Source organism: Hyla sarda, chromosome 1 (genome assembly GCF_029499605.1).
Source record: "Hyla sarda isolate aHylSar1 chromosome 1, aHylSar1.hap1, whole genome shotgun sequence".
In the NCBI taxonomy this organism is placed as follows: Eukaryota; Metazoa; Chordata; class Amphibia; order Anura; family Hylidae; genus Hyla; species Hyla sarda.
Window position 1 is genome coordinate 82926804 of NC_079189.1, and position 15332 is coordinate 82942135.

At 46.4% G+C, this 15332-nt stretch overlaps 1 protein-coding gene across 1 annotated transcript; it reads left to right on the forward strand.

The window, feature by feature from the left end:
* The first annotated feature begins 10930 nt into the window (after positions 1-10930).
* Positions 10931-12052, forward strand: LOC130320089 (uncharacterized). The gene has a single exon (XM_056553024.1). The coding sequence runs from the start codon at positions 10931-10933 to the stop codon at positions 12050-12052; it is 1122 nt and encodes a 373-aa protein (XP_056408999.1).
* The last annotated feature ends 3280 nt before the right edge of the window (positions 12053-15332 follow it).

The following is a 15332-nucleotide window of genomic DNA, read 5'->3' on the forward strand; positions in this document are numbered from 1 at the left end:
TCCTGGACTGTCTGTTGCGCAACGTGGCATTGGTGGATGGACGAGACATGATATCCCAGATGTGCTCAATCGGATTCAGGTCTGGGGAACGGGCAGGCCAGTCCATAGCATCAATGCCTTCCTCTTGCAGGAACTGCTGACACACTCCAGCCACATGAGGGCTAGCATTGTCTTGCATTAGGAGGCCCCCGGAGCCAACCACACCAGCATATGGTCTCACAAGTGGTCTGTGGATCTCATCTCAGTACCTAATGGCAGTCAGGCTACCTCTGGTAAGCACATGGAGGGCTGTTCAGCCTCCCAAAGAAATGCCACCCCTCACCATTACTAGCCCACCGCCAAACCGGTCATGCTGGAGGATGTTGCAGGCCGCAGAACGTTCTCCATGGCGTCTCCAAACTCTGTCACGTCTGTCACATGGGCTCAGTGTCAACCTGCTTTCATCTGTGAAGAGCACAGGGCACCGGTGGCAAATTTGCCATTTTGGCACATGCCAAACGTCCTGCATGGTGTCCCACCTGTGGATGTCAGGCCCTCATACCACCCTCATGTCTGTTTATGACGGTTTGAGTGGACACAAGAACATTTGTGGCCTGCTGAAGGTCATTTTTCAGGGCTCTGGCAGTGCTCCTCCTGCTCCTGCACAAAAGGCGGAGGTTGCAGTCCTGAGGCTGGGTTGTTGCCCTCCTACGGCCTCCTCGACGTCTCCTGATGTACAGACCTTTCTCCTGGTAGCACCTCTATGCTCTGGACACTACGCTAACAGACACAGCAAACCTTTTTGCCACAGCTTGCATTGATGTGCCATCCTGGATGAACTGCATTACCTGAGCAACTTGTGTGGGTTGTAGACTCCTTCTCATGCTACCACTAGAGTGAAAGCACTGCCAGCATTCAAAAGTGACCAAAAACATCAGCCAGGAAGCATAGGAACTGAGAAGTGGTCTGTGGTCACCACCTGCAGAACCACTCCTTTATTGGGGGTGTCTTGCTAATTGCCTGTAATTTCCACCTGTTGTCTGTTCCATTTGCACAACAGCATGTGAAATTGTCTTCCTGAAGTGTGATTGACTTGTGGATAAAGCTGTGCATAAAATGAGCGCATGTCCTTCCCGTGCTGGGGATAGATCATCAATAGGTTTGGGACTGGAAGACCCCTTTAACACAATTCTTCTTAGTAAATAAATAAACAAACAAATATTTCAATTAATAAAATTTTTTACTTCTATCTCCAGGAAAACTTTATGGGGGAAATTTGCCAAAACCTGTCCAGAGGAAAAGTTACTGAGTTGCCTATAGCAACCAATCAGATTCCTTCTTTCATTTTCAAATAGGCCTCTGAAAGATGAAAGAAGCGATCTGATTGGTTGCTATGGGCAACACAGCAACTTTTCCTCAGAACAGGTTTTAATAAATATCCTCTATATGTGAAGTACAATGCTAGACATTTCTATGCATGATCTTCCAATGAGATTAAACTATTGCTATCCTCCTCGTATTTATAATAAAAATGTGTAAATGTAGATTACACTGAAATGTTTACTACTGGGAGAGTCAGACATCACATGCTTGAAATGAAACTAGTCATTACATGCAATAGTTGTGTATCCAGTGTTATTGGGGGAGATTTATCAAAACCTGTGCAGAGGAAGAGTGGTGCAGTTGCCCATAGCAACCAATCAGATTGCTTCTTTCATTTCCCACAGGCCTCTAAAGAGGCCTGTGGAAAATGAAAGAAGCAATCTGATTGGTTGCTATGGGCAACTACACCACTCTTCCTCTGCACAGGTTTTGATGAATCTCCCCAATTTTCCTCAGCAGGTTGGAGGTCGGTAACGAAGCGGAGATATGCATTGCTACAAAGTTCAGGAACAAAATGTGACATGTTTGTTGTGACACTCGGCAAACTGTGGAGATTGTGTGGGCTCCATAGCAAATACTGACTGCCTGCAGTAACCCTGTGGACTGCTGAAAAAGACGCCAGATGTATTTCATGGAAAGAAGGGAATCGACTCTCTTCTTTTGATGTTTTAATCCTTTGCCTTGGTTTTCAGCAGGAAATCTTTGATATACAGCACCCTGTTATGGGACAGTGTGACACATCAGACAGGATTCGGAGAAGACCCACGGGAGCGGTTTGTATTTTCGGCAGACCTAAAGCTAGTCACAACAAACAACAAAACAGCGTGTCTAGGCCAGGTTCACACCACATTTTTGCGTCCTATTTTTTTTTCTTTTTTATCTTTAAATAAAGAACAGGAAGCTGATTTATAAAACCATATACATTTTCTATAACTCTATTATATCCTTTTGTAACTGATTTAAGACGTATATGTTTTTTGTTGTTTTCTTTACATTTTTAGGGTGTATTGACATGTGCAGTTTCCTGAGCATATTTGATGCTGCAGAGTTGAAGCTGCATATTTCCCTGTAAACTTTATAACTGAGCACAGCTTAATATCTGCAAGTCTCTGTGTTTCTATTTCAGGATATCGGCAAAAACATTTGTCAACATATCCTACATGGTGAGTCTACTTACCTTAAAGGGGTACTCCGCTGGAAAATATTTTCTTTTTAAATCAACTGATGCCAGAAAGTTAAACAGATTGGTAATTTAAAATGAATTCAGGTAGAAGACAGACATGGTCGCACATCTACAATCTTGTATAATGATCTAATTGCTTATCAGCATAATTTAAAAACTAACAGGTTGTTAGTATATACGTTTTGATCAAAAAGTACAAAGCCCACTCGCCACGTCAAGGCCACCTATTTAGAGTGGGCCCCTAATGTCCCTAGCATAAAATGGTGTAGCACTGGGCGGCGACCACCACCGCCGCGACACCAGTGCCCACAGGGGGAATGACCCACTGGCACAGCGGCCCCAATGTCACTCAAACCAGTCTATGGGTCGCACCTCCCCACAGACACGGCGCCATGGCAGCAACAGACGCCGCACAGCACCACACCAGTGTGAACAGGGTGCTACAGCTCACTTACCATGCTCTCCCAGTCAGACTGGGAGGCTGCTAGGAAAGAAATGGCCCATGTGTAGCTAACTACTACTTATATAGAGTTGGGCTGAGGGGGTGGGGAAGAGCGCAGAGACATGTTAAAACAAAACAAAAACAAAAAAAAAGAGGGGATAGAAAACACAATGTGAATTCAGGTAGAAGACAGACATGGCCGCACATCTACAATCTTGTATAATGATCTAATTGCTTCTCAGCATCATTTAAAAACTAACAGGTTGTTAGTATATACGTTTTGATCAGAAAGTACAAAGCCCACTTGCCACGTCAAGGCCACCTATTTAGAGTGGGTCCCTAACGTCCCTAGAATAAAATGGTGTAGCACTGGGCGGTGACCACCACCTCCGCGACACCAGTGCCCACAGGGGGAACGGCCCACTGGCAGAGCGGCCCCAATGCCACTCAAACCAGTCTATGGGTCGCACCTCCCCACAGACACGGCGCCACGGCAGCAACAGATGCCGCACAGCACCACACCAGTGTGAACAGGGTGCTACAGCTCACTTACCATGCTCTCCCAGTCAGACTGGGAGGCTGCTAGGAAAGAAATGGCCCATGTGTAGCTAACTACTACTTATATAGGGTTGGGCTGAGGGGGTGGGGAAGAGTGCAGACACATGTTAAAACAAAACAAAAACAAAAAAAAAGAGGGGATAGAAAACACAATGTGAATTCAGGAAGAAGACAGACATGGCCGCACATCTACAATCTTGTATAATGATCTAATTGCTTCTCAGCATCAATTAAAAACTAACAGGTTGTTAGTATATACGTTTTGATCAGAAAGTACAAAGCCCACTTGCCACGTCAAGGCCACCTATTTAGAGTGGGTCCCTAACGTCCCTAGAATAAAATGGTGTAGCACTGGGCGGCGGCCACCACCTCCGCGACACCAGTGCCCACAGGGGGAACGGCCCACTGGCAGAGCGGCCCCAATGCCACTCAAACCAGTCTATGGGTCGCACCTCCCCACAGACACGGCACCACGGCAGCAACAGACGCCGCACAGCACCACACCAGTGTGAACAAGGTGTAACAGCACACTTACCATGCTCTCCCAGTCAGACTGAGAAGCTGCTAGGAAAGAAATGGCCCATGTGTAGCTAACTACTACTTATATAGGGTTGGGCTGAGGGGGTGGGGAAGAGTGCAGACACATGTTCAAGATTTGTAATTTACTTCTATTTAAGAATCTTAAAGGGGTACTCCGGCCCTGAAACATCTTATCCCCTATCCAAAGGATAGGGGATAAGATGTCTCACCGCAGGGAGGTTTGCGAGCAAATCGTTAGCCTTGTAGTAGCTAACTGGGAAGAGTTTTCCATTATGTCCCACGATAATAACGGGGACAATTACTTTAGTACTGCAGAGTACTACAGTGACATGTCACGCTCTTTTACTTATGGTAGTCTATGTGAGCTGGAAGCTGCTGGACAACTTTTTTCATATGTCTTTGAAGTTTACTGTAAAGGTGAGCTGTACACATGTTGTGGTACTGCAAGTATCCCAGAGGGATGACCACGATTTTCACATGATTTGTCACGTAGCCATTTCCATGTGTACAAACGTTGCAAAGTAACTATAACTTTGTCCGAGTCCACCTGCATTTCTGCACGTCTCCCTGTTGTCGCCAAGAAGATCACTACGAGGAGAACTGCAGTGCTTAATTCACCCTCTGCCACACCATTTACCTCACCCTCTACCTCACCGCCAACTTCACTGCCAACTTCACCGCCTACCTCACCAATCCCATCAGAACCAGATAACAACTTACCTCAGTCATTATCTCATACCAATCCTATCAAATGCTTGAAAAGGCGTTGTGCCAGAGGCACCGATGCTACTCGGAAGAAACAACTACGAAAAGCTTCGAAAAAGTATGTACAAAGAAAACCCTGCAGTTCACCGTTCTGCTGTGTCCAAGTATCAAAAAAAATAACGCTGTGATGAACAGAGAAGCATTGGCTAGGTACCAATGTGGTGTCCCAGTACCGCATTTCATACGGTACTTATTTATCTATGGGTTCCAGTAGCCAGAGTCCCTAGGACTTAGTAATCTCTGTTAGTCAGTCCGCCCCTAGTCGCCTCTATTATAGTATATAGATTTCTAATTTGTCCATAGAATAATGTATATAGTATTATTTCTGTATATAAATGGTTAATTACCTGTTTCCATTAGTGTTGCAGTACCTGCGGGTCATGTGATAAGGGGAACTCTATGGTTTTAGCTTAAGGACCTTTGGAGGCCCTCTTACGTCAGTAATCCCATCACACCATGTACTGGTGAATGGCAGACGTTCGGATCAATCAAAATCGCCACGCCCCCTGCCCATATAAGGGAGCGGTGGCCATCTTCTTGCTCTCTTTCTCCTGGCTCTTGATGAGAGAAGACCTGTACAGCAATAATCACAGTGAGTTAGGCTGAATGATCTAAATTATAGAGTGTGTCATCCCCTAAGCACTCTGCAGTATCACCGGACCCAATATTTCCCCTAAATCCGGACGGATCTGCACATCACTCCCTAAATTCAGAGACTACAAGTTTAATGCAAGGTCCGCAACTTCTGCCAGTCGCTAAGCAACCTAAGAACTGTTATATGAGACTGTTACTACGCATTGGATATTGCAAGCACTGCAGTAAAGTTATTCAAGTTCAAGTTAAATCTGCTTGTGGACCTTCAGTCATTTCATTGCACCTATTGCTTCTGGGAAGGGCGGTGATAGGCCGGAACATAGATTCAGCATACCAGCCCTCACCCTTGCGTCATGAGTGACAGGGTTAATATTAACCCCTCATATATCAACATCATACCATCCCTACCATGCACCCCCCCCCCCCCCAAGGGCTACCACAAAGCCTTTTTGGCGCTGCACAAACAGGATTCGGGTGTGTGCCTACCATCGCCACTAGTGAAAGTGTACTCCCCCCTAAGAAAATAACTTTATTCATGTGTTGCTGTGTACAGGAACGATGCTTGTGGTGCATCATACAAGGGGGCCAAGAGAAAAGTAAGGGGGGAGGCGAAGATCTGTCTACAGTTAAAATGTGTAAACTGCGTAATGAGCTCATGCTGCGATCCTCTGGTCCGGTCAGCACAGGCGGAGCCGAACTGCTGCCGGAAAAGCACGCAAAGAAAGCCCGCGCTGCGCCACGTCCCGCCCCTGGGCGTGGACGCCAAGTTGCTGTATCCCAGCCGAAAGGGAACTCAGAGATGTAGGAGTCGTTTCTGGAGGCACCGGAAGTCAGGGCTGCACCAATAGTGTCCTTCCTGCCCAGTGCCATTTTGGAGAAGCCCACTATAAAAGACGACACACAGAGCAACCTCTCCAGTCTGCAGAAAGAGCCGGAGGATACAGACATGGCGGAGAGCAGCGTTCCACGTGGTCAAGTTGGCAAAATGGCACCGGAAACACGGAAAGTTGTGGCAGTCGCAGCCCAACTTTTTCAAGAGCTTGCTGACCGTCTGCAGCGGTTGTCATTGGATGAAGAGGGGGGCTGCAATCTTCCTCCACTGCCTGATGATGACGACGATTGGCCAGAGACACCTCCAGCGAACAGTGCAGGGACACCTGGAGGTGCGTCACTGGTGAGATTGTCCCCTCACCACAGGACCTGGGGCTCGTGGGCCGAGATCCCGTCGGAGGAGTCTGCTGTGAGTACCCCGCCAGAAGCGGCCTATTCTTCCTCCTCCAGCCCTGAGGTCATTCCTCGATCAAGCTTGCCAAGTGCACGACCGTGCTCACCGCAATTGCCGCAATGGGTGTTCGGAGATAAGCCGGAGCTGATCGAGTACATGCACAGAGTACTTCAACCATTACCTGAGAAGTCACTTCCACCAATCCCAACTGCAGAAAGGGAAAGAGTCCATCAAGAAGCCGAGCTGGCCGAATTAATGGAAAAGTTAAAGGCCCGACACAAGGAACTCTATGCTCCAAAGCACGTACACTTGCCGTATGAAGAAAAAGTGCGGTATCAAGAAAATACCAAAGAAATGGAGGCATTGTATATCCGTAAATGGGATCACCCCCGAGAAGGGGAGGAGCCAATGGAAAGGAGAAGAGCAACTGTGGGCAAGTTTGACAAGGTCAGAGGTTATGGGACACTCCTTGACTGCCACACTGGGCAGACCGTCCTCGTAAACCGGCGAGCAGTGCAAAGGCCATATCTCCATAAGAAGTTCAATACCTTGGAGGTGGGTGAAATTGTGGAATACACCCCCGTCCAGAGCCTTCGTGGAGAATGGGCTGCAGCGGTCACCAGACCAACAGCCCCAACACAGCTTCCTTTCAAATATTTCCCGTCAACAGATTGGGAGTCTGATCCCTTCAACTTGAGGCCGACCAGGTCTGCTCCTAAAGCCTCCACCAGCGTACCCAAGGAGGAGGAGCCTAAAGAGTCAAGTTTATCATTTTCTGTGTACAGCAAAGAGTCAAGTGCATCATCCTCTATGTACAGTAAAGAACCAAGTTCTTCATCTTCTTCATACAGTCGAGAGTCAAGTTCTACACGGTGAAGAAAACAGGCCAAAGTTGCGGCCACCCAAGTCGGTACCTAGACCCTCTCGGAGCAGTGAGAGTTTGTCTAACCCTGGGGTACCCACAGATGTACCAAGGCCCTCTTGGAGCAGTGAGAGTTTGCCAATTCCTAAGGTACCAACGAAAGGGTCATGGGTTGCTCCTAATTTGGAGATGGTGCTCAAGCCATATTGCTCCACTGTGATCCCGGCTAGTAAGCCTATAACCCCTTCTCAAGCTGCCTTCCACAACTCCATTCTCACCAATGTGGTGTGGCAAAGCTATGTCAAGTCTGATCCTGCCCCTGATGTTGGCAGATATAGGGGAACCAAGAAAGGCACTACAAGAGTAAAGAAGAACATCTTCTAAAGAGACTGTAAATTAATGTCTTATTGTTTTTTCTTTTTTCTCTGTCTAACCATTTTGTCTTACAGTAACCAAGTTCAAGAAAAGTGCCTAGCAGGACTGTGCTAAGTTTGTTTCAGTTTAAAGTTCAGCAACGTAATCACTAAGCTTGTGCCTGACTATTAAGTCAAGAGACTCCTAGCCTGTAGGAGATTCATCAAGGACTGTACCCGGCTGAGTTGTGGTTAAGGCCGTGTTCATTTTTCTTTGGACTCCTAGTGTAGGTGGACTGCTGATCCTTACACGCCAACTTGTATATTGTCTTGGACTCCTAGTGTAGGGGGACTGTTGATCCTTACACGCCTGCTTCATGTATATACCACCATCCTCATAAGAACTCTTGAAAAATGTCGCACTTATCGGGTGAATGCACCTGAAATATGTTGGAGTGTTAATAAATATATGGTAAATACGTATATGGTTTTGTACACAGAAAATATGTCCTTGTGTCTGTGTACATAAGTAGTAAGTAAGGTTTGTACATAAAAAAAGATAGTCAAATGTCTATGTACATAAAAATGGCTTAGAGTTGTGCATGCAAAATATCGACGTATTGCACATGCACACTCAATACTAAAATTGAATCCAATTCTCGTACACACAAATGTATCGTAAATCAAAGGTGTTTAGTAGTAACCCAATAGGGGACACCTCGGCTCCTTCGAGGCTAGTATTATTGCTGTCGCCCATCGCTAGCACCTATCTCGGAACAAAAATAATAGGGAGGATTCCCTTTCAAATAGTACTTACATATGGTACCTTTGATAACCCACTTCAATGTTCCACCAATCACTTTCCAGTACCCTACATTACCCACTTAATGTACTACTTCAAAATTTTCTAGTACATACACAAAAACAAATAAATATCTCACAAAAGAAAACACTTAAGGAATTGTAGAATATTGATACCCAATTCCTGCCACTGTTAGGTACACTTCTTCTTTTCTTTGTTCATTGCGTGTGTGAGATGCTCTGCCTGGCCAGTTGATGCTCTTGCTAGTACAAAAGTAAACAGGTAATTTTCAGAATAACCTATTAGGTTGTTTGAGAAGTGCTCTAGGGGTACGTAGCGTGTAGTCGATAGACCCTAGCAGCCACCCTTACTGTGACCTAGCTTAGGGCTAGCCAGTATACCTTTCGTGTACTAACTAACAGGTAACTTATTGTTGGCATAAAATGTGTGAGATAACAAAATGTCTAGTCATCTTGAAGCTAACAGTATAGAGAGCTGAACTAATGTCTAGTAAGCTTAAAAAATGTATAATAAGTTTTATAAAGTTATATAGGAAGCTAGAAACTAAAGTATAGATATCTCCTTTAAGTGTCTAGATAGCATTCAAATGTCTAGATAGTATTCAAATGTCTAAGTAGGATGTCTAGCTTAAATGTAAATCATCCTGTTCTATAGCATCCTGTTCTAATTCTCGACCTAGTCCCTCTGTCTCAGGGGACAGACGTCAAGGCCGACTTATGTTTAGTAAGGGGGTTTGTGGTGTCCCAGTACCGCATTTCATACGGTACTTATTTATCTATGGGTCCCCGTAGCCAGAGTCCCAAGGATTTAGTAATCTCTGTTAGTCAGTCCGCCCCTAGTCGCCTCTATTATAGTATATAGATTTCTAATTTGTCCATAGAATAATGTATATAGTATTATTTCTGTATATAAATGGTTAATTACCTGTTTCTATTAGCGTTGCAGGACCTGCGGGTCATGTGACAAGGTGAACTCTATGGTTTTAGCTTAAGGACCTTTGGAGGCCCTCTTACGTCAGTAATCCCATCACACCATGTACTGGTGAATGGCAGACGTTTGGATCAATCAGAATCGCCACGCCCCCTGCCCATATAAGGGAGCAGTGGCCATCTTCTTGCTCTCTTTCTCCTGGCTCTTGATGAGAGAAGACCTATATCGCAGTAATCGTAGTGAGTTAGGCCTGAGCCTTGCGGTAACGGCTGAATGATCTAAGTTATAGAGTGTGTCATCCCCTAAGCACTCTGCAGTATCACCGGACCCAATATTTCCCCTAAATCCGGACAGATCTGCACATCACTCCCTAAATTCAGAGACTACAAGTTTAATGCAAGGTCCGCAACTTCTGCCAGTCGCTAAGCAACCTAAGAACTGTTATATGAGACTGTTACTACGCATTGGATATGACAAGCACTGCAGTAAAGTTATTCAAGTTTAAGTTAAATCTGCCTGTGGACCTTCAGTCATTTCATTGCACCTATCGCTTCTGGGAAGGGCGGCGATAGGCCGGAACATAGATTCAGCATACCAGCCCTCACCCTGGCATCACGACTGAAAGGGTTAATATTAACCCCTCATATTTCAACATCATACCATCCCTATCATACACCCCCCCAAGGGCTACCACACCAATAAGCTCACCCTGAGGTACATAGGAAGTCGCAGTCTCGATATGAGCAAAATAATCATGGAATACGAGCAGAAAGGAAGGGACGTTCCTGGAAAACCAAAGCTCACTCTGGTATGGCATATGACATCAATATAGAGTATGAAAGCGACAGCATGGTGGTCTTGGGTGCCATGAGTAGCAGGTGTCAGTGGTGTAATGCTCTCAAGTGGAAGGAGGAGGCACCCGGCATGTGCTGTAGCGCTGGTAAGGTGCAGCTTCCGCCCTATGAATAGTTACCTGAGCCTCTCTACAGTTTGATAATGGATTTACATTCAGAACATGACCACTTTATGAACAGTATTCATAAATACAATAGTTGTTTTCAAATGACTTCTTTCGGAGCTAAACAAATCATAAAGGACGGTTTTATGCCACCTTTTTAAGTTCAGGGTCAGGTATACCACTTGGTTGGGAGTTTGCTGCCTGCACCTCAACAGGAACCACAATTCTTACAAATTTATTTTGTTGGCGAGGATGATAGAGAAGTATGATTGAGGTGTAGTAACTTTCCTGATGTAAAACCTGGCTTAGTCAGGCAACTACAGGCAATGCTACATATGTGCAATTCTTATATAAGAGACTTGAAAGTTGCCCTAGACAAAGTGCCTGAGACTTCTGACACATTCAAAGTAGTCATCAATGCCGAGAACAAGCCGCAAGAAGGCCACAGAGGTTTCAATGCTCCTACTTTAAACGAAATGGCCTTAGTAATAGTTTGCCAACAATTCGAGAAACGTGACATTGTCCTTGAGAGCCACGATAACAAAATGCAGCGCATTAGCGAGATCCACCGTTCGTACAATGCCCTACAGTATCCGCTTTTGTTTAGTCGTGGCCAAGATGTATACCCCATTTCTTTACCTCAACGTGATCCCGAGACCAAAACAATACTCACAAAGACAGTCTCCGCAGCGAGTTTCTATTCTTATCGTATCATGATTAGACTCGGCGAAGATAATCACCTGGTGTATTTCCGTTCACTCTTTAGTCAGTTCTTGGTTGATATGTACGTCAAAATAGAATCGGAAAGGTTGGCCTACATCAGGAACAACCAGGCGCAACTAAGAGCTGACAGCTACATACACTTACAGGATTCTATAGGGAGACAAGATGTTGATGGTGAGCAGCTGGGTCAAAAGGTGGTGCTTCCATCATCTTTTACTGGCGGACCCCGCTATATGCATGAGCATACTCAAGACGTTATGACGTACGTGCGTCAATATGGCTGCCCTGACCTCTTTATCATGTTTATGTGTAATCCGCTTTGGCAAAACATTACAAATGTACTTTTACCTGGCCAAAAGCCACACGATCGACATGACATCACAGCCAGGGTATTCTACCTAAAGGGGAAAAAGATGATGGCTCTTATAAATAAAGGCTGTCTGTTTGGGGAAATGCGTTGCTTTATATACTCAGTGGAGTGGCAAAAACTAGGTCTTCCTCACATTCCCATCTTGCTACGGTTTGAGCAACATATTACCCCAGACAAAATCGACAATGTAATCTGTGCAGAAATACCTAACCCTGAGCAAGACCCTCTTCTCTACGATATTGTGAAGGCCAACATGATACATGGCCCTTGCGGTAGCTTAAACTACAAATCTCCCTGTATGAAAGCTGCAGTAAGAAATATCCATCACCACTTCTTAAGGACACCCAAACAGGAGACAATATAGGAGAAGATCGCCAGATGACAGGGGGGTCACACAATAAAAAAAAAATTAGGATATTGAGTTGGATAACTGCTGGGTAGTGCCTTACAATCCTACTACAACTCTGTTAAATCTATTAAATATATTTGCAAGCACGTAAATAAGGGTAGTGATCAAGCAGCGCTTGCTCTGGAGAATGAGAAAGATAAGGTGAAAATCTATGAAACTGGCCGATATATATAAGTAGTTCCGAAGCAGTTTGGAGGATCTTAAGCTTTCCTACACATAAAAGATTCCCTCCTATCATACATCTCGCTGTTCATCTTGAAAATAGTCAACGTGTTTACTTTACCTCCACTAATCTGTCCGACAAAGTGAACAATCCACCTCAGACAACACTACTAGCTTTTTTTGAAATCTGTAAAACGGATAATTTTGCAAAAACGCTGCTGTACTCTGAAGTCCCTTCTTACTTTGTATTTAATAACAAAAAAATTTCTAGGAGGAAAAGGGGGAAAGTCGTAGAGGGTTGGCCCGGAGAAAAAAAAAAGCATGCTCTGGGTAGAGTTTACATGATTCATCCCAACAATACCGAGTGCTACCACGTGTGCTCCATGAGGTTAGAGGGCCTACATCCTTTGAGGACTCTGTGAATGGTATCAGTCTGCATGTAAGGCCCTAGGATTGCTGGAAGATGACAAACATTGGGAGACAACTTTAGAGGAAGCTGCATTGTGTGAGGCTCCTTTCAAGCTCCGAGGGCTGTTTATAATACTGTTAGTTTTTTGTCAGCTCTCTGATCCTTTAAGTCTTTGGGAGGAATACAAAGACAATCCCTCAGAGGACATCAAATGACAACTGGAGAGAGAGTTGCAAGGTGGTGCGCAGCTGCTTATAAACAAGATCTACAATAGATGCTTGATACTAATCGAAGATGCAGTGTTTGCTCAAGCAGGACAACATTTGACACAATATGGGTTACCTCAACCAAAAACATCTGCAACAAATTTGGATAATCACGAATATCTGAGGGAGACCAATTATGATTCTTGCGCCCTGTCTGAGGTAGTGTTGAATAATGAAAAGCGACTTACGAGTGAACAGCTTTATGTTTACCAGCAGATCCTTGGCAGTATCGCGGAAGGAATTGGGCAAATATTTTTCTTGGATGCTCCTGGCGGCAGCGGTAAGACATTCCTTATTAATTTGCTGTTGGCTAAAGTAAGGAGTAACCGTGGCATCGCCCTAGCTGTCGCATCGTCAGGGATAGCAGCAACACTGTTGGATGGAGGGAAAACAGCTCACGCCACTGTCAGGATCCGGGTACTGTGAGGATACTGGTGGTGGATCCTCTGTGTCAGTGGGGTGATGGCGTGGGCCGTACCATTGGAACAGAGTCTAAGGGGTTACCGCAAAGCGGGATGGACTTGCTGTGGCAGGTAACCCCCAGGTCGTTCCACCCGATAGCGACTCAACCCCGACTGACTGCTGAGATAGGCGCGGTACAAGGGATTAGGCAAGGTCGGACGTAGCAGAAGGTCAGGGCAGGCAGCAAGGATCGTAGTCAGGGGCAACGGCAGGAGGTCTGGAACACTAGCTTGGGACATACAAGGAAAGCTTTCACTGGCACAATGGCAACAAGATCCGGCAAGGAAGGGAAGGGGAAGTGAGGTTATATAGAGAGGTGCACAGGTGATTACACTAATTTGAACCAGGCGCCAATCAGCGGCGCACTGGCCCTTTAAAAACCTGCCGCAGCAAGTCCATCCCGCTTTGCGGCGGGCTCTGGTGAATACCAGTAACCTCTTAGACTCTGTTCCCCTGGTACGGCCCACGTCATCACCCCACTGACACAGAGGATCCACCACCAGTATCCTCACAGTACCCGGATCCTGACAGTAGATCCAGCCATGGATCCCGCTGAGGTCCCGCTGCCAGTTGTCGCTGACCTTACCACGGTGGTCGCCCAGCATTCGCAACAGATAGCGCAACAAGGCCATCAGCTGTCTCAACTGACTGTTATGCTACAACAGCTTCTACCACAGCTACAGCAACCATCTCCTCCGCCAGCTCCTTTCACCTCCTCCGCAGCGAGTGGCCGCTTCCAGCCTCCGCTTTTCCTTGCCGGATTTGACAGCCGCCTTCAAGCTACCGCTAAATCTCCCCCATGCCGAAATGCCACTTTGTAACATATCAAAGCAGAGTAATGCGGCCCAAGTACTTCGCAATTGTAAACTTATAGTTTGGGACGAAAGCACAATGGCACATAAAGGAGGTTTTGAAACACTTAACAGAACTTTAAAGGACATCAGAGGAAACGATGACATGATGGGGGCGTGGCCGTATTATTAGCTGGAGACTTCCGTCAGACTCTGCCAGAAGTGCCAAGAGGATCTGAAGCCGACAAAGTTAAGACTTGCATTAAAGCGTCAAATCTTTGGCCCTTATTAAAAAAAACTCCACCTTAACAAAAACATGCGGGTGCATTTGAATGGCAATGTTTGTGCTTGACAATTCTCTGATATTCTCCTTAAAATAGGAAATGGAGAATATCCAGAATCAGAAGGCAAGCTTGTGATCCCGTCAGACCTTGCTACAGTTGTTGTTACGCCGAGCTCTCCGGGTCCCCGCTCCTCCCCGGAGCGCTCGCTACACTCTCGTTACTGCAGCACCCCGGTCAGATCCACTGACCGGGTGCGCTGCGATACCGCCTCCAGCCGGGATGCGATTCGCGATGCGGGTGGCGCCCGCTCGCGATGCGCACCCCGGCTCCCGTACCTGACTCGCTCTCCGTCGGTCCTGTCCCGGCGCGCGCGGCCCCGCTCCCTAGGGCGCGCGCGCGCCGGGTCTCTGCGATTTAAAGGGCCACTGCGCCGCTGATTGGCGCAGTGGTTCTAATTAGTGTGTTCACCTGTGCACTCCATATATATACCTCACTTCCCCTGCACTCCCTCGCCGGATCTTGTTGCCCTTGTGCCTAGTGAAAGCGTTCCCTTGTGTGTTCTTAGCCTGTGTTCCAGACCTCCTGCCGTTGCCCCTGACTACGATCCTTGCTGCCTGCCCCGACCTTCTGCTACGTCCGACCTTGCTTCTGTCTACTCCCTTGTACCGCGCCTATCTTCAGCAGTCAGAGAGGTTGAGCCGTTGCTAGTGGATACGACCTGGTCACTACCGCCGCAGCAAGACCATCCCGCTTTGCGGCGGGCTCTGGTAAATACCAGTAGTGACTTAGAACCGATCCACTAGCACGGTCCACGCCAATCCCTCTCTGGCACAGAGGATCCACCTCCTGCCAGCCGGCATC

Bases quoted from the DNA above. Each gene is read 5' to 3' on its own strand.
- LOC130320089 (XM_056553024.1), top strand. From the start codon at position 10,931: ATGTGCAATTCTTATATAAGAGACTTGAAAGTTGCCCTAGACAAAGTG.